Genomic DNA, 24833 nt, shown 5'->3' on the forward strand with positions numbered 1-24833 from the left:
CTGTGGCTTTGAACCAAAGAGCAACCAAGCAACCAAAGAGCATAACAAGCAACAGGGGCAAAGCCAGCTTTCCCCTAGTGCCTCCCAAGGGAGCAGAGCCCAGCTCACCCCTTGATTCAGCCCACAGATACTGATTTGGGACTCTGGATCTGTCAGTAAATTTCCCTTGTTTTAAGCCAGGAATAAACAGCCATAGGAAAAGGAAATGAATACACCACCCTTTTCCTGCTTGCCTGGTCTGCAGGGGAGGACATTCTTGACCTCATCAGGTGGACGATGTCCACCCCTTTCATGTCCCGAACGCCTGTGGCACCTGCCCCAAATTCACATATTGAAATCCAGTTGCCAAGATGGGGCCTTTAGAGGTAGTTATGTCAGAGGGCGGAGTCCTCAGGCGTGGGCTCAGGGTCAGCCCTCCGTGTCCTGAGGGCTCCTAGCTGCAGTCAACCAGCTGCGGCCCCAGTGGACCACAGATCTAGACGGCTCAGAAGGAAGCTGGGGCTGTCAGGGGGTGGTGGAGCACTGGTTTTGCATGCACGAGGCCTTGGGCACTGAAAAAAAAAATCTTTTTAGAAAAAGTGCTATGTACTGAACATACATGTACTGTACAGACGTTTTTGTGTCAGTATTCCTGAACAATACAGCATGACTATTTACACTGCATTACATTTAGTAGGGATTATAAGTAACCTAGAGATGATTTGAAGTATGTAGGAGGATATTGTAGGTTACATGCAAATTCTCCACTATTTTATTTTTATATTTTGCTTTTTTGGAGGCAGGGTCTCTCTCTCAGGCTGGCCCTGAACTCACGATGTAACCCAGGCTGGCCCTGAGCTCACAGCGGTCCTTCTGCCTCAGCCTCCTGAGTGCTGGGGTTACAACTGTGAGCCACCAAGCCTATTAGAGGTTTCTAATATATGGAGGTTGGATAGTGAGGAATCGCAGTAGTGTCCTATAAAAGAGACCCAGGCTGGGGATTTAGCTCAGCAGCATAAGCGCCTGCCTTGCAAGTGTGCGGTCATGAGTTCGATCCCCAGTAGATAAAAAAAAAAAAGCAGACCTCAGACAACAGCTGAGCCCTTCCCACCATGTGTGGACAGCACTAGAAGCTGCCATCTAGGTGGGAGCAGGACCTCGCCAGACACCAAACCTGCCTGCACCTTGATCTCTGGAGACTTCTGACTCCAGAACTGTGAGTAATAAATTTCTGGAAAATACCATAAGCCGTTCCTTTATGGTAGTCTTGACAGCAACCTGACGGATTAAACAACTCCTCCAGCACTTTTGGAGTGACATAGAAATACCCATGGTTTCAGGAGCCAGTGCAATACAAGATAGCTAGGTTCATCTAGGGGAGCCCCTGAGGTGGGGAGCCCAGGCCTGGAGCTGGCAAAGTCATTCACAGCAACTAGGGCTCACTGATCCAGAGCAGTGGCTCCCCACAAGGGGTGATACAACATCCCACAGTGTGGGCAACCCCGCACTATGAAGAATCAGCTCACCCCAGATGTCAGGACTGCCAAGCATAGGACACCTGGTCTCAAGCACAGGAACTGTGGGGGCTGGGGTGAAGGGTGCCACGCTGTCCAGCCTTTTCCTGGCGCAGAGAATAAGGCTCAGCCAAGGCCTACAAGCGTTGGGGCACAGGTTCCCCAGGGTACATGTCTGCCTTCCCACCAGTGAGCAGGACCAGGGAGAGACACACTGCTGAGCCCCCAAAATCACTGCAGCTGGAGCAAACAGTAGGGGTCAGGGGTGGCAGAGCGCTTGCCTCTGTCTAGGGGTGGCCTGGGTGAGGCTGGGCTAGCTCTGAGCCTCAGTTCCCCTGCTCCTTGGGGCGCCATAGGAGCTTCCTGAGAGCGTCCCTCCCGGCTATCTGAGGGGTCCCCTGCCCCACTCGGAACACCAAGCCAGGCTACAGCCGGCTCCTCTTTAATCTTAGACTGGTGGACACAGGTTGGAAAGGTGGGCAGGAGGCCAGAGGAAGGAGCCGGAGCAGGGTCACATGAGGCTGGGGGGAAAGGGTCAGGGCGGAGGCTCAGGCCCTTCCAGTCATCCTTCCCGGCACTCTGCTGGAGTCCGCCTCCTCCAGTCTCAGCCAGGAGTCCAGGTCCTGCTGGAGCACTTGGTCCCTCATCCAGCTGCAGCTCAGGGCTTAAGGCAGGGCTGGATGATCCAGGCTTCGGGCCAAACTCTTTCCTCAGTAGCCTGCAGCCACCCCACTCTTCCTCAAGTCAGACGCTGCGTACACACAGGGCCCCTCCTGGGACACAGCCTGGACCACGTTCAAGAAAAACTGCTGCTGGGTCTGTTTCTGGCCACGGTCTTGGAGCCCCTTCTGCACCTCCTGGAGAGAGAAGAGGAGTTCACAGAAAAGGGCAGATTGGTTCCCATCCAGAGGAGGTCTGGACAGGAAACTGACCAAGAAGGCGGAATGGGGGTGAGGGAGGGCCTGGACCACACTGTGTGGGAGCAGTTCGGCGGCCAGAGGAGGCCAGAAGGTGTAATGGGGCAGCGGGAAGAGGGAAGGGAGCCACACTCAGAACAAAGGTCCTGGAGATGCACATTTACCTCGATTCTGGATCCAATTCACCAAGACTTCAGAGTAAAATCTAAGGAGTTTGGGGGATCTTCAATGGAGGACGTAAGTTCTAAGGACTTAGACTGTGAAGTCTCCAATTTTGAGTCTCTTAAAAAGAAATTGTTCTGGGGGTTGGGGGTTTAGCTCAGCGGCATAAGTGCCTGCCTTGAAAGCAGGCAGTCGTGAGTTCGATCCCTGGTACCGATAAAAAGGAAAAAGACAAAGCAAAAACAAAACAAAAGAAATTGTTCTACAAGACAAATGCAAGGCCCTGAGTTTGATTCCTGGTACAAAAAAAAAAAAAGAAAGAAAGCTTCCCAGAGGCTGGGAAGGTAGCTCAGTGGCACAGCACTTGGTTGGCAAGCATGAGGCCCTGAGTTCAATTTCCGCTACCAAAAAGAAAAGAAAGCCTTCTAGAATACCTTCCAGAAAAATCTTTGGAACCCCACACCCTCTACACATCCAGAACTTCGCAACTTAAGATTGTCCCCACTCCGGGTCTCTGCACCCGGGGACTCCAAAGACAGCAAAGAGAACAGAGTCAGGTGCCAGGTACCCAGATCCTCTGCCTTCAGCACCATCAGCCCATATAGGACAGAGAGTCTCAGCAGAGACTGGAGACCTAGACACCCAGGAATGCAGCCACCAAACTTCCCAGGGAGTGATGTCCCACATGTTTAGGGCCTGATACAGTTGAAATAAAAAATGTTCCTCCTCCAGACACGGAGGCACACACCTATAAGCTCAGCATTCAGGAAGCTGAGGCAGGAGGGTCACTGAGGGTTCAGGACTAGCTAGCCAGGGCTACAAAGTGAGTTCAAGGCCAGCCTGAGTTGTATAGCAAAACCCCATCTCCAAAAGACAAAATAGTAATACTAACAAGCAACATAAAATGTCCCTCGAAGGGTCATGTGCTCAGAGATAGGACTTCTGGAAGGTGATTTGATACCTAGCGCGTTGACCTCATCAGTGGAACACTCCACCGATGAGTTCATAGCGGAAGGAGCCATTTACAGACGAGGCGAATTTGGAGAGAATAAGGGGTGTGCCTTAGGGCGTATTCTTGTCCTGATCCCTTCATTCCTGGATACTGTGACACAAGCAGCTTTCCTGCGCCAGCCCCCTCCCCCTGTGGTATCAATTCTTCCTTGGAGTCAGCTGACTATGGACTGAAAACACCATCCAAAATAAACCTTTTCCTCTTCAAGCTGTGTGTGTCAGGCCGCTGACTAACACAGGCCCTGCTGAGAGAGGATTCAGCTACAAGGACTCGAGACCCCAGGTCCCCTCCGCTCTGAATACCCACGAGTTCAAGGAAATTAGGTCTTTAGACGAAAGCACAAGTGGTCTCAGAGTAGGAGGTGCTCAGGGAGGGGCCCTAGTGACCCAGGTCTAAGACAGTGAATCTGCAGACTACCAAGCAGTTGAAGGGCAGGGTTGGCCCTTGGTCCCGAGGTGCTGCCTTGGAAGATGCTAAGTACCTGACCCCAGTATACAGGCCTTGGCATATCTATCACTCTGTTGAGATGAAAGTCCTAGAGTGTGGGGACCTGGGCTGTTTTAGCCTCTTATTTTGGACTAAAGCCTCAAGACTTTTGCCCACCAGATCCTCGGATAGGACATCAAGTGACACCGCATGATCTGAGCCACAGGCAGGGCAAGGTCCCTGAGGACCCTGACCTCTTGGTTCTAAATTGCCCCAAATCCTCAAAATTGAAGGTGGAGGCCTTTGCTACTGAAGCCAAAAATGGACTTTTGGTCCTCAGAGGTTCCGTTCCCACAAACTGGCGACCAAAATTCATGACCCAAGGATCAGTGACCCTCCTTGCCTCAGACCCTGGGCTTTAGTCCTTGGAGACTTGAGGTCTCCGATGCAGAGTTTAGGATTCTCCCACAGAAAGCCTTTGAGCTGCATGACTGATCCCTGACTCTCCACGGGAGCTGAGGATTTGGCCTTCATGGGCACCTGATTCTTTAATCCCAGTTCCTAGGCTGATGGGTCCCAAATTCTCAGGGCTAGAAGTCTTCTGGGTGTCTGAGAAGTGATGGTTGTACCCTAAGAGACTTCAGCAAAGGGTCCAGGAGGAGGGGTGTGAGAAGATGCTCCTTGAACCCCGGATCTTCTAGATCTAAGTTTCCTGGAATCTGGTGCCCTGAGGCAACGCTTGAAGCCACTAGGCAGATGTGACATGGAGGAGGCAGCACCTCACACTCCAAGAGTTTGAGCCCCCAGGCTCAGCACCTTAATATTATGGGGCAAATGCCAAAGCGTTCAGGCCATCTCGCTGTTCCTTGACTTATCGTGGACCTCCATCCTGATAAATCCATCATAAATTGAAGATACTGTATCATTAAGTCAAAAATACATTGAATATACATCTCATCAACCAAGCAGAGATTAGCCCAGCCCATCTGGAATGCACTCAGAGCACATGCGTTTGTCTATTGTTGGGCTGCCATCTAATACCAAGCCAGTTTTATCATAAAGCATTGAATAATCTCATGTAATTTGCTGAATACTGTAGTAAAAGGGAAAGCTAGGATGTTTGCATGAGTAGCCACCACTAATGTACCTTAAAGTACAATTTATGCTGAAGGTGCGTAGAAAGTTGAAAAACCCTTTAGTCCGACCACTGTAGTCTGAACCCGGTCCGTACATTTCCACTTGGCTTAAGCCCCCAGCCTGTGGTCCCAGGGTTCCAAGGGCCTGAAAGGCATCCTTCAGACCAAGAGAGGCAGCTTCAAGAACCATGAGCCCAGCTAGTGGTACTGACCCTGGGCGTAAAATCTGAAGCTTCAAAGAGCCACTAGTTTTGTTTTATTTTGTTTTGTTTTATTTTGTTTTCTTTCCCCCCACTGTGCTGGGGATCAAACTCAGGGACCTGTCAACAATAGGTTTCCCCCTGAGCTACACCCCCAGTCCCAGCCATTGATCTTTTAAATGGGTTTTAACAAAGAGCATCCGCCAGCCCAAGAAACTCCGAGGAAGCCGAGGGAGGAGGGCAGGGATGCCCAAGAGAATTGAGCCCTTGGGCCTGTACCACAGGCCTTGATGGGAGAATCAAAAAATGTTTACAGGAACCCCCAGTGTGCTGGAATGAAGGCAGTCTAAAGACTCCCACAGGAAAAATATCCTCTCTTACAAATAAGCTCCCAACCACACAAGGACATCAATCACCACGAGGGAGAGTCTGAGGCTCCAGAGCCAGGAAAATTAGCTTCCAAAAGAAATGGATAAGTAGACCAGGGACCAAGGGGAATGAGGGCCTCAGCCTGGAGGATGCTTTGGCAACACCTCGCCCTCTTGGAAGTTGTCTTGGAAGTCAACTCCCTGTGGCTACTAACAGTGAAAGGTTCCCAGCTAGGCCACGCAGTAGCTGAGTTTGTCCTAGCATGAATCAGGGGCAGGGAGGCGCGAATGTGGCCTCACCTGGCTGAAGTTGGCCTCGTATTCCACTCCACCTTTGCTGTTCACATGCAGAATGGGGGAGGCGATGGCTGCTGCCAAATCAAAGCCAAGCCACAGCTTGTTCATGATGGTCTGAGTGAGAGAAAGAGGATGCAGCAGGAGAGGGGCATCGCCACCCACACCAACCCTTCCGCGCCCACCCCAGGGGCCGTCAGATATCAGGGCTTCCTAAGAGGCGCCAGGGAACACCCAGACGCACCTGGACCACGGCAGGGATGATGAGATCCCCCCCAGCCCCGCCAATCACCAGCTTGGAGCCCTGGGCTTTGTTGACCAAGATGGAAGGTACCATAGAGGATGGCGGCCGCTCACCTGGAACTGGGGGCCCAACGGTGTCACCCACACCTCCAGGAATAACACCCCCCGCCCCACTCACTGCTGAGCAAACAGTGGCTCAGTGAAGCGGTGACCCGTCCGGGGTCAGCACACAGCTGCCCACCTTCCCTCCTCTCCCTGGGAGATGCCTGTAGAATCCGGGCTGGAGGCCTCGCTCTCACCGGGTGGGGGCCTGTGGTTGGAGCTTGACCTGCGTCTCCAGCACAAGTCCAGGAGCTCATTGTTGAGAAGGATGCCCGTCTGTGGGGAGTACACCATGGCTCCAAAGCTGCAGGCAGGGAAGCCAGAGCCTAAGCAACATGAGCGCCAGCCTCTCAGGATCCCCTGGCAGGGCTCCCTGCCAGTGTGCTGGAGCCCAGAGCTCCCAAATGCCCCCTGCACTCCTAGTCAGGACAGCCTGAGTAAGGGCCATCCCAGGAACCCCAGGAACATCGTTCTCGGCCAGAGATGACCCAGGGGGTTGATAGGCGGGAGGGAAGAGGAAAAGCAAGGTGCTGCCTCCATGGGATGCAGGGGGAGGCGGACGGTCTAGACCAAGCTGGAGGTGGAGCCGGCTCAGGTCCAGGAGCAAGGGAAAGGGTCTGCCCCCAGCCCCACGCACGGTGTGTTGATGGTGCTGGTGGCTGACACAGCACTGCCATCCTCTCCCAGCACAGACACGTGGGAAGTACCCATCCTGTGGCCCCAGTCTCCGGCCAGGTTGTAGTGGCTGCGCTGGTGGTCACCACGGTCATTGATCTGCTGGCGGATGTGCTGGGCAAGAGCTTCCCCCAGCAGTTCCTGGGAGGCATTCTGGGGTGCGCAAGCAGCTCAGGGTCAGTGAGGGGGTCCAGGTGAGGTCCACAGAGCAGAAGGGGAGGTTAGCTTCTTTGGAGGATCCTCTCAAGGCTGCAAGCCATGAAGACCTCCCTGAGCCCAGACTATACCCAAATCTTACCTCCCACAACTGCCACTGCAGGGTCTCTTCTGGTCCCCAGGGCCACTGCATCCTTTCTGCCCTGGTCTATTGCTAACCTCCCTCCTCTGTCCTCCCTGAATCAGCCCTGACCCTCTCTGTATGCCAACTCCTGGGGAAAGAAAGGGGGATCCCACCAGCCCCAGGCAACTTCACCTGGACCTCTGGGTGGCTGCGAGGGTCCCACTGCCGCCATCTCTGTCCCCCAGCAAACTTGAGTGTCTCCACAAGGTGGTGGTACATGTTCACTCTCCCTTCAAGCTGCGCCACTGACTCTGCTGAGAAGTTGAACCCTGGAGAGAGGGCAGGGCACAGGTCAGGACCACTCTGTACAGTGAATTGAATGTTGGACCCCACCCCATACTCATCCATGCCCTAATCCCCAGAACCTGTGAATATTACCTTACATAAGACTACAGTGAATATTATCCTATGTTAAAATATGCTAAATAAAGGACTTGAGAGGAAGAGATTACCCTGGATTATGCAGGTGAGCCCTAAATGTGACAACCTGTGTTCTTACAAGACAGAGGGGAGGAGAGGAGAGGCCAACACAGTAGTATGTTCTTATTGGTGGTTTCATTTTCTGTAGTTTCAGTTACCTGAGGTCACCATGGTCTGAAACTATTAACTATAAAATTCTAGAAATAAACAATTCATAAATTTTACATGTCATTTGGAGAAGCATGATGAAATCTCATGTCATTCTGCTCAGTCTCCCCAAGATGTGAAGCATCCCTTTGTCCAATGTATCCATGCTGTATACCTTATCCACCCATCCATCACTTCATTATTGGATCAACTGTTCCCTTAGAGTACTTGTGTTCAAGGAATACTTATTTAAGAATGGTTCCCAAGTGCAAGAGTAATGGTGTTATAGTTGGATCTGGAATGTGCTACGAGAGGTCCATGTGTTAATAACTAGGTGCTCGGTTTGGTGTTGTACAGAAGTTGTAGAATCATTAAGAAGTGGGCCTCAAAGGAGGTTTTAGGTCACTGGAATGTGCCGTTGAAAGGCATTATGGGGTGCTGCTCTCTTCCTCTCTTATCTGTCTCTCTTAAGAGAAGAGGTTTAATTTGGCTTCTCTCTCTCTCTCTCCACCCAGTCACTCTGAGATGAGCAGCTGGATCTACCACGTGATCCTTCCATGATGCACTGCCTTGTTACAAGCTCAAAAACAATGAGCCAACCAATCATGGACTAACACCTTCAAAACTAAGACAAATAAACCTTTTCTCTTTGTAAGTTATTTATCTAGGTATTTGTTATATTAACAGAAAGCTGACTAACGCACATAGTGATGCTAGCAATTTGGATATGTTGGAGAAAAGCCATAAAGTACCTCTTTTAGGTGAAAAGGAGTTATTCCTAGTGTCTTACTATGCTTAATTTACAAATTTAGTTTTATGATAGGCAAATATACTAGGCAAGAACATGGTATACACAAGGGTCAGGATTGTCTTCAGTTTTAGGCATCCACTGGAGACCCTGGGACCTGTCCCCTGTGGCTACAGTATAGTCACAGAGGTAGAGACTGGAGAGATATAGGCAAAGCCAAAGAGTATCAGCAGCCACCAGCATCAGGAAGTGGAAGGGAACGGGGTCTCCTCTAGAGTCGCCAGAGGGAATGTGGCCCTGTGGACAGCTTGATATGGGAACTTTTGTATTCCAGAATGTGAGGGGATATGTTCCTGTTGCTTAAGGGCCCACTTTGCTGCAGTAGCCACAGGATACTGAGAGAGCTAGGTTCAGACATCCACAGACCTGGACACCACCCAGACCCTGTGCTCGCTGGCTATGAGTTCAAGGGTTGTGTCTCAGGCCTGAATTCGAGCCTGTGATGGGCAACTCACTACACACAGAGTCCACCTGTGCCCTGTGACTGGTTCACCTGCTACAGAGAAGAATCTCAGTCCTCTCAGCAAAACTTCAAGTGGGGCCCAGTCTAAAGTCCTGGCCCCTGTCACAGCCCCGTGTTGGGTGTCACACCCGTCATCCAGGCCAGGCAGGAAAAGGCAGTGGCTGCCTGCCACAGTTACAGTACAGTTTGGTTGTGCCCCAAGGGTCCACTGAAGCTGGAGGCTCAAACCCAGGGTGGTGGAAATAGGAGGCTTTAGAACCTTTAAAGGTGGAGCTAAGAGCCAGGGGTTTAGCTCAGCAGTGTAGGTGCCTGCTGGGCAAGTGTGAGGTCGCGAGTTTGATCCCCAGAGCTGAACGGGAGGTCATAAGGTTACCAGGGCCATACTTTTGGGAGGTAGTGAGCGAGCCACCTCTTGGTAGTTCACACAAAAGGCTTATGAAAGGCATGGGCCTGGCCTCACCCAGCTCTTTTTGCTTCCTGGTTTGAAATGTAAGTGTTCGCCCCAACACCTTCCCAAACTACCTGCCTCGGGCCCTCATCAGAGGTGAGCCAGTGCAGGTGCCTGCTTTGGTGTGTCGTGTTCTGTTTTGTTTTTTGAGGCAAAGTATTGTTAGTCTTGAATGTGCAGTATCCTCCTGCCTCAGCCTTTCAAGTGCTGGGATGACAGGTATGAATGGCCACTACACTCACCTTTCTTTCCTTTCTTTCTTCTCTTTGCTCTCTCTCCCTTTCTTCCTTTCTCTTTTTCCTTTCTTTCCTCTTCCTTTCTTTCATTCTCTCTGTCTCACTGTCTCTCTGCCTGTCTCTCTGTCTCTGTCTGTCTCTTTCTGTCTCTCTGTTTATTTGTTTAGCAAAGCTGAGGATCAAACCCAAGGCCTCATGCACGCTAGGGAAAAGCCCAGCTGCTAGCCAACACCCTCAGCCTCCCTTTTTTAGAAGTACATTGTGTCAGGTATTTCAATCTAATGGTGAGAAGCTGACTTGCCCAAAGCCATAGCTGGGCTGAGGGTTCAGGATCCCAGCAGAGCAGGACTGGGCAATGGCCCGAGAATCTTTTACCTCTCAGCACGTTAAGGATGAAACTGAGAATGGCGCCCCCTGAAGGTGGTGGCGGTGAGTACAGAGTGTAGTTTCCCAGGGGCATCTCCAGGGCATCCACCACTTCAGGCTGGAAGGTAGCCAGGTCCTGCATGGTCAGCTGGCCCCCTGGGGTGAGACAGGGAGGGATCCGTGTACAACTAGGAAAACTGAGGTGAAGAAACATTTGCCACAGTGGGGAGTACCCCTGTTCCCTATCTGTGCACAACTGGAGGGTGATGGTGGGTGTGTGCACAGTGGCATGGGGTGGAGGGATGGAGACCAGAGGGAAGTGGGAGACGGGACTTGGGGTGCGGTCAGCTCAGCTGTCCAGGCGGCTGTAGCAGGCTGCGGTCCCTTCCCACAGATGCCCCGGTGGCTGGCAGTAGGAGTCCCGGGGACGGAGCCTGGAGGAAGGCCCACTTTTAACCCACCACCTGCAGCTTTGAGGCTTTCCCAGGGCCGGACCCTTCTCTGGCTGGGACCAGGCACTGGAACGCCAGTGTGGCTGACCTTCTTTGACAATGTCATCCACCAGCATCTGGCCCAGCCTCCCAGTATAGAAGGCCTGGTCGCCTTCTGTGGCCACAGTCTCCAGGGTGGTGGCCAGCACGGACCATGGGAACGGATCCTGAGACCTCAGGGGTTTAGTTCCATTGAAGAAAAGCTGCCTGGGGGTTATAGAGGGCAAACTCAGGGTAGAGCCAGGGACCACAGGGCAGCCACATCCTGCCAGGGGCTTTGATGAGATCCTCAGGATCCTATAGGGGAGAGTTCTGGACTGGGGTCTTGTAGGGGGGATGGATTCTCTAGAAGGGGGGCTAATCCCACCCACCTCACTCATGGCCCAGCCCAGAGGGGAACCTTTCCCTGTGGAGCCACATCTACCCAGGGCCTGTCTTCCCTGTCCCATGGGAGCCCTGTCAGTGGTCTAACAGGGCAGGCAGGCTGGCAACCACGGGCTTTCTTTCACCCCAAAGACAGGGACATGGCAGAACCCAAATAAATCTACACTCTGCATCCCCATCAGGCCTAAGCTTCTGCAAGCCAGGTTCTGACTGGAGATAGAAAGGTATGGCCATTTTGGTCTTAAAGACCCATGGGTCCCCTGAGGGTCAAACTCCAGCACAAGAGGGACTGAGCCAGAGCGGGGATGTGGCTGGGCTGAGCTAGGATGTGGGTGGCCTGGAGCCCGAGGCCACCTTGTGATCTCACCTCAGGGTTGAGTTGTACAGGAGGGGCTGCAGGAACTTGTGGCTGAGGAACTGGCTGAGGACGGAGGGCATGCGGAAATCTCCTCGGAGCAGGGCAATGGTGGGCTGGAACAGCTGTGCCCAGGGCAGGCGGCCATGGCGGCGGTGGGCCTCGGCGTAGCCACGGAGTTCCCCGGGCACCCCGATCCACTGGGTCCCTGCCCACAAGCGCCCGTCCTCAGTCCTGAGGCTTCCAGGCCTGCCCAGGGTTCCCCTCTTCTCTGGCAGTTGTTACCCCCAGCCATGGCAGCCAGAGTGAGGCTTTGGAACCCACTCCTGAGCACATCACTCTCCACACACAGCCCTGTGGCTCCCCACTGGGCCCGAACAGAGCCCAGCAGCCTTTCCTACCAGCCCATCTTTGTCAAACCCCTCAGGACTTTGCCCAGCCTGGCCTTCTCCCTGGATCGTCCCCTTTCTACTCAGAGCCCTGTCCCCAGGAAGACATCCACAACCCAGAAGGTTACTAGCTCCAAACAGGCTCCCCATACCCTGGCTCTGTTCCCCATGCAAGATGTCACCGCTTGTCAGTGAGACACGCTGTCCTTTCTGGGGGTGTCCTGGTCAGCCCTAGGGGCCTCTTAGGGTAGGAGTGGGCACCCTGCGCCCAGGCCTCACCTGTGCCTAGAGGTAGGGCGAGTTCACACTGGTCCAGCAGACCCTGGGCAAATCTGGCTGGCACAGTCTCCCGGGCGTTGATGACCTCCACCTTCCCTGAGTTGAGGTAGAGTGACTGAGCAGTCGTGGCACCCTCAGATGGCCCCAGCCTGTTCCCAGGCTCAGTTTCCCTTTCTGTGCTAACACTTGGGGCAGGATCTGCCACCAGAGTTGTGTGTAGCGGAAGTGAGGGTACAGGGCAGGAAGGCCTGGGAGCCCAGGGAGCGGTGTGGGAAGGGACTTGGGAAGGGTCACCAGTGGTTGTAGACAAATCAGTCTTCCCCAGGGCAGGGTGGGGATACCAACATGGAGGCCCACCTGTGGTAGCATTGTAGATGGTGAAGATGACCCCTCCTCCCAGGCCCATGCTCTGAGGGTTGACAACGCCAGAGCAGACCAGGGCTGCTATGGTGGCATCCACAGGTGAGCCCTGCTGCTGGAGGATGGCTCTAGGAGACACGGCACAATCAGTGGCCTGGTTCTCTGCCCCACCCTCCCCATCTGGGCCTGCTCAGCTGACATTCACCCAGGATCAGAGACAGATCCATGGCCCATCTGCTGCACAGAACCCCAGGTTAGGTTAGAAAACACACTGGGTGAACCCCTCAAACTGAGCCGCTCCCTGACCCATCACATTCTAGAAGACCGCGGAGTGATGCCACTTACCCCTGGCCTTTGCCATTTACCAGGAAGGCACCACTCTGTTTGCTGCTGTCATGGTGCCCTCGGGGCTCCCAGTAGCACCCAGCAGTACCAGCTCGTTTGCAGAAAACAAGGCCTGGCCATCCTTGGAGCCCACACTGGGGCTCCGCTCCCCAGGGGCCTCAAGACTGCAGTGGCCGGTGCTTTTCTATTTCAGGTCAGGGACTCCATTCAGACTCAGTCAACAGTGAGGAAATCTTAAGACCCAAAGAGGGAACAGACTGGATTCCCTGGCCCACCCCATGGAACCTCTGTCCCCAGGGTCTTCCCTTGGCTCCATTCCCCGTGGCCTCCCCAGTCTATTCTGAAGGGCCTCCCTGGCTCCTGAGCTGAGTGTCCTGCTCTAGGCCCCTGTGTGGCTACACATGGCGGCCACATGGAAATACATAATCTTGGAATGGGGAAAGGGCAGGAAGCCAGAAGCATAAAAGAAACAAGATTGCTACATTCAGGCCTCCTTACACATTTACAGTAAATAAACACCATCAACAAAGACAAATGACAAACTGGGGCAGGCGGAGGGAGTGGACCCTGAATTCCTTTGAGAGACAAAGGCTTCATCTCTTTACCAAATGGAGCGGACTGAAGCATCTCTGGCCTGTTAACTCAGCAGCAGGGGCCCCTCCAAAGGCCCTCCCCTTGGAGCCCCTTCTGCACTTGCTCCTCCCTTGGGTTTGTCTCCCATCTCTCTGGTCCCTGGTGCTGGGGCCCTGGGCTCTGTCCTTGCCCTGTGGAAGCACTCATCCAGGCTCACAGCACAAAATGCAAACTGTGAACTAGGCAGGCTGGCGTGACCCTGTAATCTCGAAACTCTGGAAGACTGAGGCAGGAGAATCATGAATCCAAACCTGACTTGAGCAATTTAGTGACTTATTCAGACACTGTCTCAAAATTTTAAAAAAAAGCAAGGGCATGGAAGTGCATGTCTGTAATCCCAGCACTCAGGAGGCTGAAGCAGGAGGATTGCTTTGAGTTTGTGGCCAGTCTGGGCTACATAGTGAGACTCTGTCTCAAAAAGCCAAAAAGTAAAAATAATTGTAAGTCCTGGAGAGATGGTGGAGCGGCAGGGAGGAGCTTCTGGCCCCCATAGGAGGCTGGTGGAAGCATATTGTGAGCTCCCCACACTCGGAGATGGGTCCTTAGTATGGGCAAAACCATCAGCCAGAATTAGGCCTAGCTTCAAATCATCTCACTTACTGGGACCCCAAGTACCCAGTTCGATGGGGATTCTGTGTGTTTTCTGGGGCCCTGTGCAGTTACAGATGGATATAGGGGTGAGAGCATTGGAATAAAACAAATACGGTTACATCTGGGAATTGGCAGAGTGTCCCCTGGCCCCTATTTGCTCCTCACCTCACTAGTCCCCGAGAGCATTCTACGGACAGATATTTGCTATGGTTTATATCCAGATGCTCCCCCTCGGCCCCCAAAGCCTCCCTCATGTGCTTATAGGTGGGGCTTGGGGGAGGGGTTGGGTCATGCGTGTGAGATGCTCATCAGTGGGTTAGACCCTCCCACTAGGGCAGGCAGTAAATGGGAGGTGTATAAAGTGCGCGAGGCAGATGTGCTGATTTTGCAAAGGCCATTAAACAACGAGGGCGGACTGGGATTTTACAACCTGCCTGGGGTACCAGCTAGGCTGGAAAAAGAGCCAGGTAGACTTGCAGGATGACTTGTTCATGTTAGGCCTGACCTGAGAGAGACAGAAACTGCCCATCACAAACAATAGCTTCCCAGCTACTGACAGTAGGCGGCCCTAGGTAAACACGAACTAAGGGCCAAGCCTAACCGGTGGCAGCACATGCCTGTAACCCCAGCACTCGGGAGGCTGAGGCAAGAGGATTGCTGCAAGTTTGAGGCCAGTCCATAGCAAGATCCTGTCTCAAAAAAGCAAAAACAAACAAACAAAATATAGCCGCTGATAGCACCCCTATTTCAGCCTTCCTGTATGCAGAAAGAATAAATCTGACCTTTCCCACAGTCTTCGTCTAACAGCTTATTGGGAGGTAAACAATACTTTTTATCTATGTTCCTGGAAAAAATCAGATACTTTCCTTGGCTCCAGGCATGCTGCACTGATCTGCGCTAGTGACTTTCAGCGAAGGGAGTGGGACAGGCTGCTTTGAAATTCAATTCACCCTGTCTCAGAAGGGAGGGCAGTGGGAGCCCTCGGCTCGCATGGCATGCATAGTTTGCGGCTGGAGAAGGTTACACCTTCCGCGGGACGCACTGGGATGATTGCACTCATCCTACGCCAGGGTAGGGCTGCAACCCTGTCTAGTGACACTGCTGATGAAGCAGTTTTGAAAGCATTTCCTCTTCCTGGACAGAGCAAGAAAGTAACTATATTGACATATTGGAAACTTCTGTTACTATGGGAGATAAAAAGAGATGAGCGATAGAGAAGGAGCCTGTAAGGGTGGGTTTGAACCAGAGTTATCAGGGTGGAGGGTTGTGGGGGTTTTTGTCTTTTCTGGCTCTGCATGGAAGCAAACTGTAGGTCGTGATGTCCTATTGGTAATGAGGACTCCTAGCTTCCAGATCTGAGTTTCTAAAATAGCTTTCTCAGCTGGGCATGGCCATGGCGGCACACACCTGTAATCCCAGCACTTGGGAGGCTGAGGTAGGAGGACTGCTGCAGATCAGAGGCCAATTTGCACCTACGTAGTGAGTTCAAGGGCAGCCTGAATTACATAGCATGATCCTGTCTCCAAAAAATGATACTATCTTGTAATATTTAAAATAAAACATCCCATAAGCACATGAGGCTCGGGGTGGGGGGAACCTTTGGATATAAACCATAACAAATATCCTTCCTTAGCCAGATGTCTAGTTTAGGCTGGCCTCGAACTCATGACAATCCTCCTGCCTCAGCCTCACAAGGGCTGGAATCACAGGTGTGTGGCACCACACCCAGCATATAATGACGATAAACCTAATGAATCCTTATGACATTACATATAAAATGATGAGATGAAAAATTAAATAATAGATCAAAACTAATACCTTTTGTATAAAGTGGTATAGAAAGGGAAAAAATGATTTAAAAAATCATGCAAATGCTAATGGAAACTATATGATAATATTAATTTCAAGGCTGTGGAGTAGCTCCATGATACAGGGCTTTCCTAGTATACACAAGATACAAGACCCTGGGTTCAACTCCCAGCATCCCAAAATAATAATAATAATAAAATATTCATTTCAGGGGGCTGGGGATTTAGCTCAGTGGTATAAGCATCCGCCTGGCAAGCACAAGGTTGTGAGTTTGATCCCTTGTACCTAAAAAAAGAACAATATTCATTTCAAATGATGCAATCCTTAGGAAGTAAAGTCATATCAGGGCTAATGAGAGACGCGTCTCAGGAGGAAGAAGGGAAGAGCGTTCCTGGCTGGTTTCACTATTGCTCCCAGGAGGAGACGGTGAGTCAGGGTTCTGAGGAGAAACAGAACCGGCAGGACACAGGCAGGCAGAGCCGAGAGCTCATCCTGTGCAGTCCTGAGCTGGGGAGTCTGAAATCTGCGGGGAACGGTTGTGTCCATCCGTCAGCCAGGAGCGGATGCTGCAGTCTTGGGTTCAAAATCCCCAGGGGGCAGGCTAGAAACACAGGCAGAACTTCCTGTAATATTATTTTTATTATTATTTGCGGTATCAGAGATGAGCCCTAAGGCTGTGCACGGGCTAGATTACAGCTCTACCACCGAGCTATTTCCTCAGTCTTTTAAATTCTTAATTTACTTTTTTTTTTTATTTTGAGGTAGGTTCTTGCTAAATTGTTGGCCTCAAACTGGGGTTCTAGGTGTGCATCACTTGCCTGTACAAATTGGTTTTTGTCTTGTTGTTTTTCTGTTTGTTTGTTTTTTTGGTGCCGGGGAACAGCTCACAACCTTGTGCTTGCCAGGCATGCACTTAAGCTCCTGAGTTAAATCCCCGGCCCCAAATTGTTATTGTTTTTGTTTTTTCTTTTTAGACAGTCTCATGGTGTTTCCATGGTGGCAGCTCCTGGGCTATGGTGATCCTCCTGCCTCAGCCTCTGAAGTAGTTCAGACTATAAGGCACATGTCACCACGCCCAGTTCAGGTAACATTTCTGTTACAGTCCTGTGGCGGCATCTTTTCTTCCCCATGAAATCTGAGTTTTTGCTCTTAAGAACACCAGCTGACCTATGACTCACATAGATTGTGGAAATGCATCTGTTTTACTAGAAATCAACTGATTGGAATGTAAATCACATCCTCAAACACTCTCACAAGCGGACTAGGAAGGGTCTAGACTAACACAGACAGTTCCCAGCTTACAATGGTTCAAATGACTTTTTGCCTCACTTTGTTTTTTGAGACAGGGTGTTGATATGTAGCCCAGGCCAGCCTCCAGCTTTGCAGTGAGTAATCCTCCTGCCTCAGCCTCCTGAGGGCTAGAATTACCAAGTATGAGCCAGCATGTTTGGCTCAATTTACAGTTTTTAAATGTTGATGATGGCGTGAGTGTGATAACATGCTCAGTAGAAACTATATTTCTAATCTTGACTTTTCCCGGACTGGTGATATTTACTATGATCCTCTCTCAGGCTGCTGGACAGCCCCCCAGTCCAGGAGAGAACAACCCCACAGTGCAGGGTGCTGCTAAGCCAGGATCTTTGGTAGGTTAAATGGAAGAGATGTATTTTGATACCTATTTTCAACTAATAATGGGTTCACTGGGATGTAAGTCCATCAGAAATTGAAGAGCATCTCCTCACCCCACCCTGCCCTACAGCAGAGGGTACTGAACCCAAGTCCTTTGGGTTAAGCTGTATCTCCAATTCTTTAAAAACTTTTTTATTTTGAGACAGGGTCTTACTAAATCCCTAAGTTGCCCAAGCTGGTTTGAACTTGTGATCTTCCTGTCTCAGCCTCCCAAAGTGCTGGGTTAAAGGTATGTGCCACCAAGCTTCACAAGCATCTGTGTTTGACCTAACCAATAGGTACCACAACCTAACCAAATTGACAATATTAATCACAGAGGAGCCAACAGCTCTACCACTGAGCTATTTCCCCGGCCTTGCATGGATATTCTCTGCAGAGAACGTTCTCCCCAGAAAATACCCATGAATGGAAGGACTAAGAGTACCCTGTCATATATCTAATGTTATAATTATATATGGCACATAATATATAATAAATCTATTAGTGCATAAACACCCTTTGGAACAACAATACAAACCTTTCTAGATATCAAAAACTAACAAAAAGCCAAATTTGCTTTGTTTTCGTTTCTGTGGCAGGATCTCACTATAGGGTATAGGCTGGCCTTGAACTTACGTAACCCCAGGCTGGCCTCAAATTCTTCAGGATCCTCCTGCGTCTTGTTTCTCATGTGCTGGGATTGCGGGAATGTGCCACCACGTTTGTCCAAACAGCCAGATGTGGGCTGAGAATGAAGCTCCGAGGTAGAGCGCTTGCCTAGCTTGTATGGGGCCCCGGGGTCAATTTCTAGTATCTCACACACAGGCACACACACACATTTTTTGAGGCATGTCTTGGTACATCTTTCAGGCTGATCTTGAACTTGTATAGCCCAGGCTGGCCCTGAACTCGGCAGCAATCCTCCTGCCAAGTGCTGGGATTCACCATGCCCAGTAAGAAATAAAATAAAATAAAATAAAATAAAATAAAATAAAATAAAATAAAAGGATGAAAACAACCTATAACTGAATGCACACTGACAAATGATCACATCCCACCCCCCCATATCAGTTAAGGATTTAGTGTCATTTCCCCTACTATAAAGGCAGGGGTTTTACCATCTTGGTTCCCAGCGTGTCCCTGGGCCAAGCCTGGCAGATACAGGTGTACCTCACTGCAGGTGGAGAAAGGCACACGTTCTCACAAAGGCACGCCTGGGCACCAGCTGCAGGACCCTAGGCAGGGAACTCAGTAACCAGAGCCTGGGTTCCTGGCTGTGAAATGCGGGCATTGACGGGCAGCAGGAGAACTGCATGTTTTTATTGCCAAGGAGCTAGAGGTTTTTGTCGCCATGGCCACTGCCACACACCCTCTGACTGGGTCAGACAGGCGGATCACATGCACCCATTTACACACATGCACGGTCCTTGGGCAAGCATGGTGGCCATTTCCTCCCGAGCCTTGGAAGGGAGGAAACGCAGTCATTTCTCTGTGAACATGCCCAGAGTACAGAGAGCCAGGAGGGCCACAGCCCCACATGGAGCCAGGAGGGGAGGAAACCATCGATCAAAGGTCATGGTCCTGGAGAAAGAAGTTACACCCTAATCTCCCGAAGATCTGCAGATGTCAACCTGATCCAGCCAAGCCACCATGAAGGTCATTAGACAGCACTAGCCCTGCAGGGAGCTCCTCCAGTGGATGGGGTGAGCTCCACACCTCAGCACCAGACACCAGCTGAGTACAGAGTAGCTGATAAAACCCAGCCCTTAGCCAGGTGTGGTGGCGCCTGCCTGTAATCCTGGCACTCAGGAGGCTGAGGCAGGAGGATCATTATGAGCCAAAAGCCAGCCTGGGCTACACGATGAGTTCAAGGCCAGTCTGGAATGCATAGTGAGACCCTATCTCAAAAATAACCAACAAACGAACAAAAACTCACCCCTTAGCAACCTAAAACTCCATCCCACAGTCCAGTGCCAGCCTAGACTCCAATCCCCAGAAGTTTGCTCATCAGAGCTCTGGGGGCAGCGCTGTATGCCCTGCCGGTGTCCTCTACGGCTGCTCACCGGCTGTGCGAAAGCTCTGGGCTTCACAGGCCAGGCCCATGGGCTGGCTAGGGATGGGGGCTGGAGCGGGGTGCACTCTGGAGAAACCCCAGCCTCCCACAGCCCCGGAGAGCTTCCATTCCTGCAAGAGTGGCAGCGGCAGCGGGGCAAAGAACCCCAGTTCCAGCTGAGTTTTTTCTTGGCCAGCCCTAATGTTCTTATGTCAAACAGAAAAGCAAGTCTGCCCCTGAGGATCCACTAGGAGACCAGACATTTTTTTTCTTTCTTTCTTTCTTCCTCTTTTTTTTTTTTTTTTTTTTTTTTTTCTCCTGTATTAGGGAGCACACTGAGCAACATCCTGAACAGGGTTTCAGTAAGTCACTGAGATGCTTAGGCTGGTGTCAAACACATGATCCTCCTGCCTCAGCCTCTCCACATTCTGGGATCTCAGGCGTGTGCTACCACACCTATGAGAGCAGGAATTTCTGAGAAGTCACAGCAAACAGAAATCACAAAACCTCCAGTCACCCTCGAACTCAGAAAGTTTTCTTAGGTGACAAAGATCTGCTCAGAGCCTCAGGACACACAGTTGCACACAAGTCTAGCACAGGAGGAGATGACAGACTATAGGGGAAGGGACCCCACTGTCACCATGCTCCTGGCTCCTCATACAAAGCCTCGTTCAAGGGCTCAGGGCAAACAGAGGAGATAAGGAGAGAGGAAGGCGTGTGGGCTGCCGGTATCCACAGACAGACCCTGCAGTGGTGCGGCTGGGGCCGCTGCAGGAAGAGATCTTGGCCAGGAGGACCTTGGACCTTTCCTGAGCCTCCCCGCAGTGCCAGCCCTGTGGGGGTCAGCAGCCCCTGTTCCATTCCTGGCTCCCTCCTGCTCCTGGTTTCTTAGAACAGGAAGAGGAAGCAGAGAGCTGTTTTACAAAACACAGGGGAAAAACCACATCTGCTCCATGAAAGGCACGTCCAAGAGAGCTCGGACAGAGAGCAGGCTCAGAGCAGGGACCCCAGCCCCTGGCCTTCGTGCACGCAGAGGGGCATGCCCCAGAGACCCCCGGATAGAGGCTGGGGAGACACGGCAGGCCCAGCTCCTGTGTAGAGATAGTGGTACCCGCCCCTACTCCTGGCAGCTGTGTGCCCTCCTGACGATGTCTGGGGCTGATGGTCCCCAGTCTCATTTGTGTCTTGGCAACTTGGGGTTAAATATGCACCGTATGGCAGGGTATGCTTTGGCAGGGGTGACAGGTGACTCACGCACTCACATCCCTTGGAAGCACCTGGGGGGTCAAAGCAGCTGCCTGCTAACTTGTCCCTGAGCTGCCATTTTCATCCTGAAAGTAGACCTAAGGAAGGAGACCGCCAGCCCTGGGAGAGCCCGGAGAAGCAGGTAGGGGAGGGCTGGCACAAGCAACTGCAGTGGGCAAGGATGGACAGATAGGTGAAGGGACCGGGAAGGAGGAATGAACGAAAAGCAGGAAGAATGAACCAAAGAGAGCACACTGGGAAGAAAAGAGCAGCATCCTATTGGGCTGGGGAGTTAGCTCAGTGGCTTAAGTGCCTGCCTGGCAAGTGCAAGGTCAGGAGTTCAATTCCCAGTACAAAAAAAAGGATCATACTTTGTCAGGCTGTACCTGGGCCAGGACCTAGCCATGTGCCCCTTTTGCATCAGGACAGACTCCTTGTGTACAGGACCCTGTGGGCTCTCACTGTGGCCTGCCTGGGGGTAGGTATCCTTTCAAGAAGACTAGGTTGGCTCGTGGGAAGGGGACCCTTCCTCAGGCATCTGGGGGCTTAGTGGCGGGGGTGGGGGGCAGGAGGGCTTCCGGCCACCTCCCTCCCTGGTGGCAGCGTGGTTGTGCAGCACAGACTTCCAATGGGCTGGGTTTCCGGGATGAAGGTCAGGAAGTGCCAGCCAGACCCCTCTCTACCATCCTCTTGTCCCAGCCTGCACAGTTAGTCACTCCGCCCAACCAGACCTGGCCCTGCCACGGTGAGAACAGTTATGGGGAGTGTGACCCCAGCAGTGGTGTTTCCTTGGCAGTGAAGCATCATGGGCACCTGCCAGGCCAGTACCCACAGATGCGGCCTGGGAAGGCCTTGCCCAGACCCTGGGGAAAGCCCCACTCTTGGAGACCTAGCCCGGCCTTGCAGAAAGGGCCAGTGCCCGCCACCTGCGTCAGGTTGAGTCAGACCAGAGACAAGGGAGCAGAGTCCTTTTAGGACTACCATGTCTTATCTGTGTCATGCAAATGGACCTCCTGCACCCTGGAGCCAGGAATGCTACACCTGCGGCCACTGCCACTGGCCTGTGGGCTCCGGCCATCTATTCTGTGCAAAGGTACTGAGGCTGCCTCCTTATGCCCAGGCCTGGATGGTGCTGGAGCCCAAACCCCACACGCCTCCTCCATATCCTGCCACCAGTCAGGCTCCAGGAGAGCCCAGCTGTCAAGAGCCCCCCAGCTCCCACCCACCTCTTACCGTCCGATGTCTGAGCAGACTTTGGAGTCAGCGGCTACAGCAGCATGGGCAAAGGCTTGAGGGCTGCAAGGAGAGTGGTGGCGAGAGAGTACCACGGCCAGCACAGTGATGACCAGCGCCAGCCCCAGCCCCAGCAGGACCAGGCTGACTATGGACCTGTGGCCCCAGGCCATGGCTCGGCGGCCCAGGGGGAAGAGAGAAGCAGATGGGCAGACAGATCAATGGACAGAGGGACAGATGGCTAGGCAGATAAATGGACAGTAAGAGGTGCGGATGGACTCACAGATGATTGTACAGATGGAAAAAAAACTGGTGGGCTGGGACAGACAAACATGGATTGACATTCAGGTCAGGCAGTTGGACAAACAGGATGGTCACACAGACATTTGGACCGAGATGAGCTTACAGTTAGGTGGAAAGATGGGTTTAAAGATGAACAGTGAGCAGCCAGCCAGACGGGGTTATGGACAGATGGAGAGCCGGACAGACAGCAGTGGCAGGGCTGCTGTCCTCTGTAAGCGCTCACCACAGAGGCAGTTGTAACCACAGGCCCTCTTCCAGTTTCATCCCTGTGCTGGCCCTGGCGGGAAGCCAGGCATCTAGGAGGAGTTTTTCCTTGCAAAGAGGAGACAGCTGCGCTGGTTAACTCACTCAGTGCCAGTTGGTCCTACAGCCCCTCTCGCCAGCCCAACTTTGCGCAAGTTCACCTAATTTTAGTAATGCTTTAGGATTCTGTGCCTGGGGTGCCGGGTCCCCAGGAGCCCCTATGCCATTTCCCTAGTTGCTGGCATTGCAGGCCAATGGAGCTGGGGCAGCCCAGCTCCCACCCTGGACAGGCTCAGCAGCTGGCCCCCCATCAGGGTGGAGCTCCACCCCCATCCTGCCCTTTTTGCTAGCCCCATGTAGGGACAGCTCAGCTGGTTATCCATGAGGTACAGGAGTGGGGCTGAAGAGATGGGGGGACCCAAGGCACGTCACTCAGCACAGCTCAGCCACAGCCCAGCCCAGAGGCTACAGCATCACCGATCTATGACGGGGATTCAGACTGACCACATGTTCACCCCTTGGCAACAGTGTCACTGGACCACCTACTCCTGGGACCTGCTGACTTGCAAAAGTAGCCTTGGGATTCTGGGGAGTGGAGCCACCCTGCCTGGGTCCTGTGCTGACACAGTCTCCCCCTCTGGGGACATTGGCCTGGGTCCTTCCCAGGCCTTAGGGTGTCTGATGGGCAGCTAGGGGAGTGAGGACCCACTGAGACGCTCCCTTGGTCCAGCTTAGCATGGGTGCAGGGCACAGGAGCCGTGAGCAGGATCCCTAGACACATAGCCGCCCAGCTTCCTCTCCCTGATCCCTGCCAGTCCCGAGGTCTCAGCACACAGTTGGAGCCCACTTCTCAATAGAGCACACAAATGCAGTCCAGAGAGGGATTGGTGTTTCACAGGCCATGCAGCCTGCCAGGCCTTGTGTGTGGAGTCCCTGGCCAGCCTGTGCCAGACAGGGCGTCTCCTGGAGGCCTGTTCCCATGCTGCCTTGAGGGGGGCGGGGCCGTGGGCGCCTCTTCCTGGCCCCAACTGACCCCCATGCAGGACATTGCCCAACCAGAACCAAAATGCATTGCTAAGTGGGGCCAGGCCACCCAGCCACCACAGCCCTCAGAGCTCAGAGGCCAGGACACAGGGGACAAAAAGGACAGCAGAGTTAAGGGATTGGGCAGCCTGCCTCCCCTCTCCTCTTGCCAGCCATCCTGGCCTGGCGGGGCTCAGTGTGCAGAGGCCAAGGGAAACGATGGGTATCATCAGGTTGGGCCTGGCCAGAGGCTCCACTGCGGAGGCCCAACTGGGACGGGCCCTGAATGTCCTCCAGGAGCAGGCAGAGGCAGGGATGATGGGAAGGGAGGACAAAAGAACTAAAGTCTTCCAAACCTGAAGTAACCCTCACGGGGCCTGGAGAACAGGGCTAAATTCACTGGCCAGCATATAGGTGATCAGGGAACCTCATGGTGCAACCTTGAGCCACCCCTTAGGGCCTCAGTCTTTTCCCCTGCAAATGGGACCATGGCTTTTTGACTGTTGGGTTAATACAAGGTCTGAGGAGGGGCTGCCACTCCCTGCCAGCCTTCATCTCTTTCCTTGGGATTTCAGAAATGGAACCCGCAGGGCTCAGGACCCTGCAGCACAAAACCCCATTTCCTTGGGGCACTTTGGAAGCACCAAGTTTTCTAGTCTTCTCCAACCCCTTCCCTGCCCTCTGGGCCCCCTACCTGTACTCACAGGTTGGGGGTGAAATCTAGTGTTTGAGCTGTGACCCCCTCTCTCACCAGCCCTTCCCCATGTATCACATGTGTATACTGTGTGTATACTATGCGTACGTTGCGTGTATACTGCATGTGTATACCACATGTGAAGAGTGGATTAAACAGCCCCAGCACAAGTCTGCAGGGGTTGGTCCAGGCGTGGGATGCTGTGCCTGGCAGTATCCTTTCCGACCCCCACTGGCTGCCGGGCTGCCTTTGCCTCGGGGAATCGTGGATGTCCTCCAGTGAGCCGTCCCTGAGAACTGGGCTTCCTGGAGTTGATCGCATGTTTAGGCTTGACTCGGTTTGTGCTTGGAAAGTGACACCAGGCGCAGCTCTACAGAAGTTTTCTTTCGCCTCTTGCCCAGTCCCCACTTCTCAGACTCCACTTTCACCTCCATATGTCCTGGGCAGCATGAGCAGGGACACTCCAGGGTCTGAGCAGT

At 52.7% G+C, this 24833-nt stretch overlaps 1 protein-coding gene across 13 annotated transcripts; it reads right to left on the reverse strand.

Annotated features, from left to right (window-relative positions):
• Positions 1 to 1919: 1919 nt before the first annotated feature.
• Ggt5 (gamma-glutamyltransferase 5) lies at positions 1920 to 24550 on the reverse strand. 13 transcript variants are annotated; one of them, XM_013142108.3, is made up of 13 exons: positions 22618 to 24550; positions 22092 to 22154; positions 12512 to 12642; positions 12155 to 12250; positions 11499 to 11694; positions 10797 to 10954; positions 10266 to 10412; positions 7501 to 7637; positions 6991 to 7181; positions 6493 to 6629; positions 6253 to 6371; positions 6015 to 6125; positions 1920 to 2350 (listed from the first exon to the last, which is right to left on the reverse strand). In XM_013142108.3, exons 1-13 carry the CDS (start codon positions 22656 to 22658, stop codon positions 2204 to 2206), a joined length of 1674 nt encoding a protein of 557 aa, XP_012997562.1. In that variant the 5' UTR covers positions 22659 to 24550; the 3' UTR covers positions 1920 to 2203. The 13 variants fall into 13 exon arrangements, 10 of the variants coding, with proteins under 10 accessions (XP_012997562.1, XP_063081932.1, XP_063081935.1 ...); XM_063225862.1 differs by having other exon boundaries at positions 22498 to 22700; XM_063225865.1 differs by having other exon boundaries at positions 12155 to 12245; positions 22085 to 22154; positions 22498 to 22700.
• Between the last annotated feature and the right edge of the window lie 283 nt (positions 24551 to 24833).

The sequence above is a fragment of the Cavia porcellus genome, unplaced genomic scaffold (assembly GCF_034190915.1).
Source record: "Cavia porcellus strain 051 isolate PalLab524CR breed Dunkin Hartley unplaced genomic scaffold, mCavPor4.1 scaffold_16, whole genome shotgun sequence".
NCBI classification, from domain to species: domain Eukaryota; kingdom Metazoa; phylum Chordata; class Mammalia; order Rodentia; family Caviidae; genus Cavia; species Cavia porcellus.

Coding starts and splice junctions, on each gene's coding strand:
- Ggt5 (XM_005007240.4), bottom strand. CDS start 22,264: ATGGCCTGGGGCCACAGGTCCATAGTCAGCCTGGTCCTGCTGGGGCTG. Junction 11,695..12,154: donor CGCCCTACCTCTAGGCACAG/GTGAGGCCTGGG, acceptor GCTTGTGGGCAG/GGACCCAGTGGATCGGGGTG. Junction 6,630..6,990: donor ACCAGCACCATCAACACACC/GTGCGTGGGGCT, acceptor TACTCCCCACAG/ACGGGCATCCTTCTCAACAA.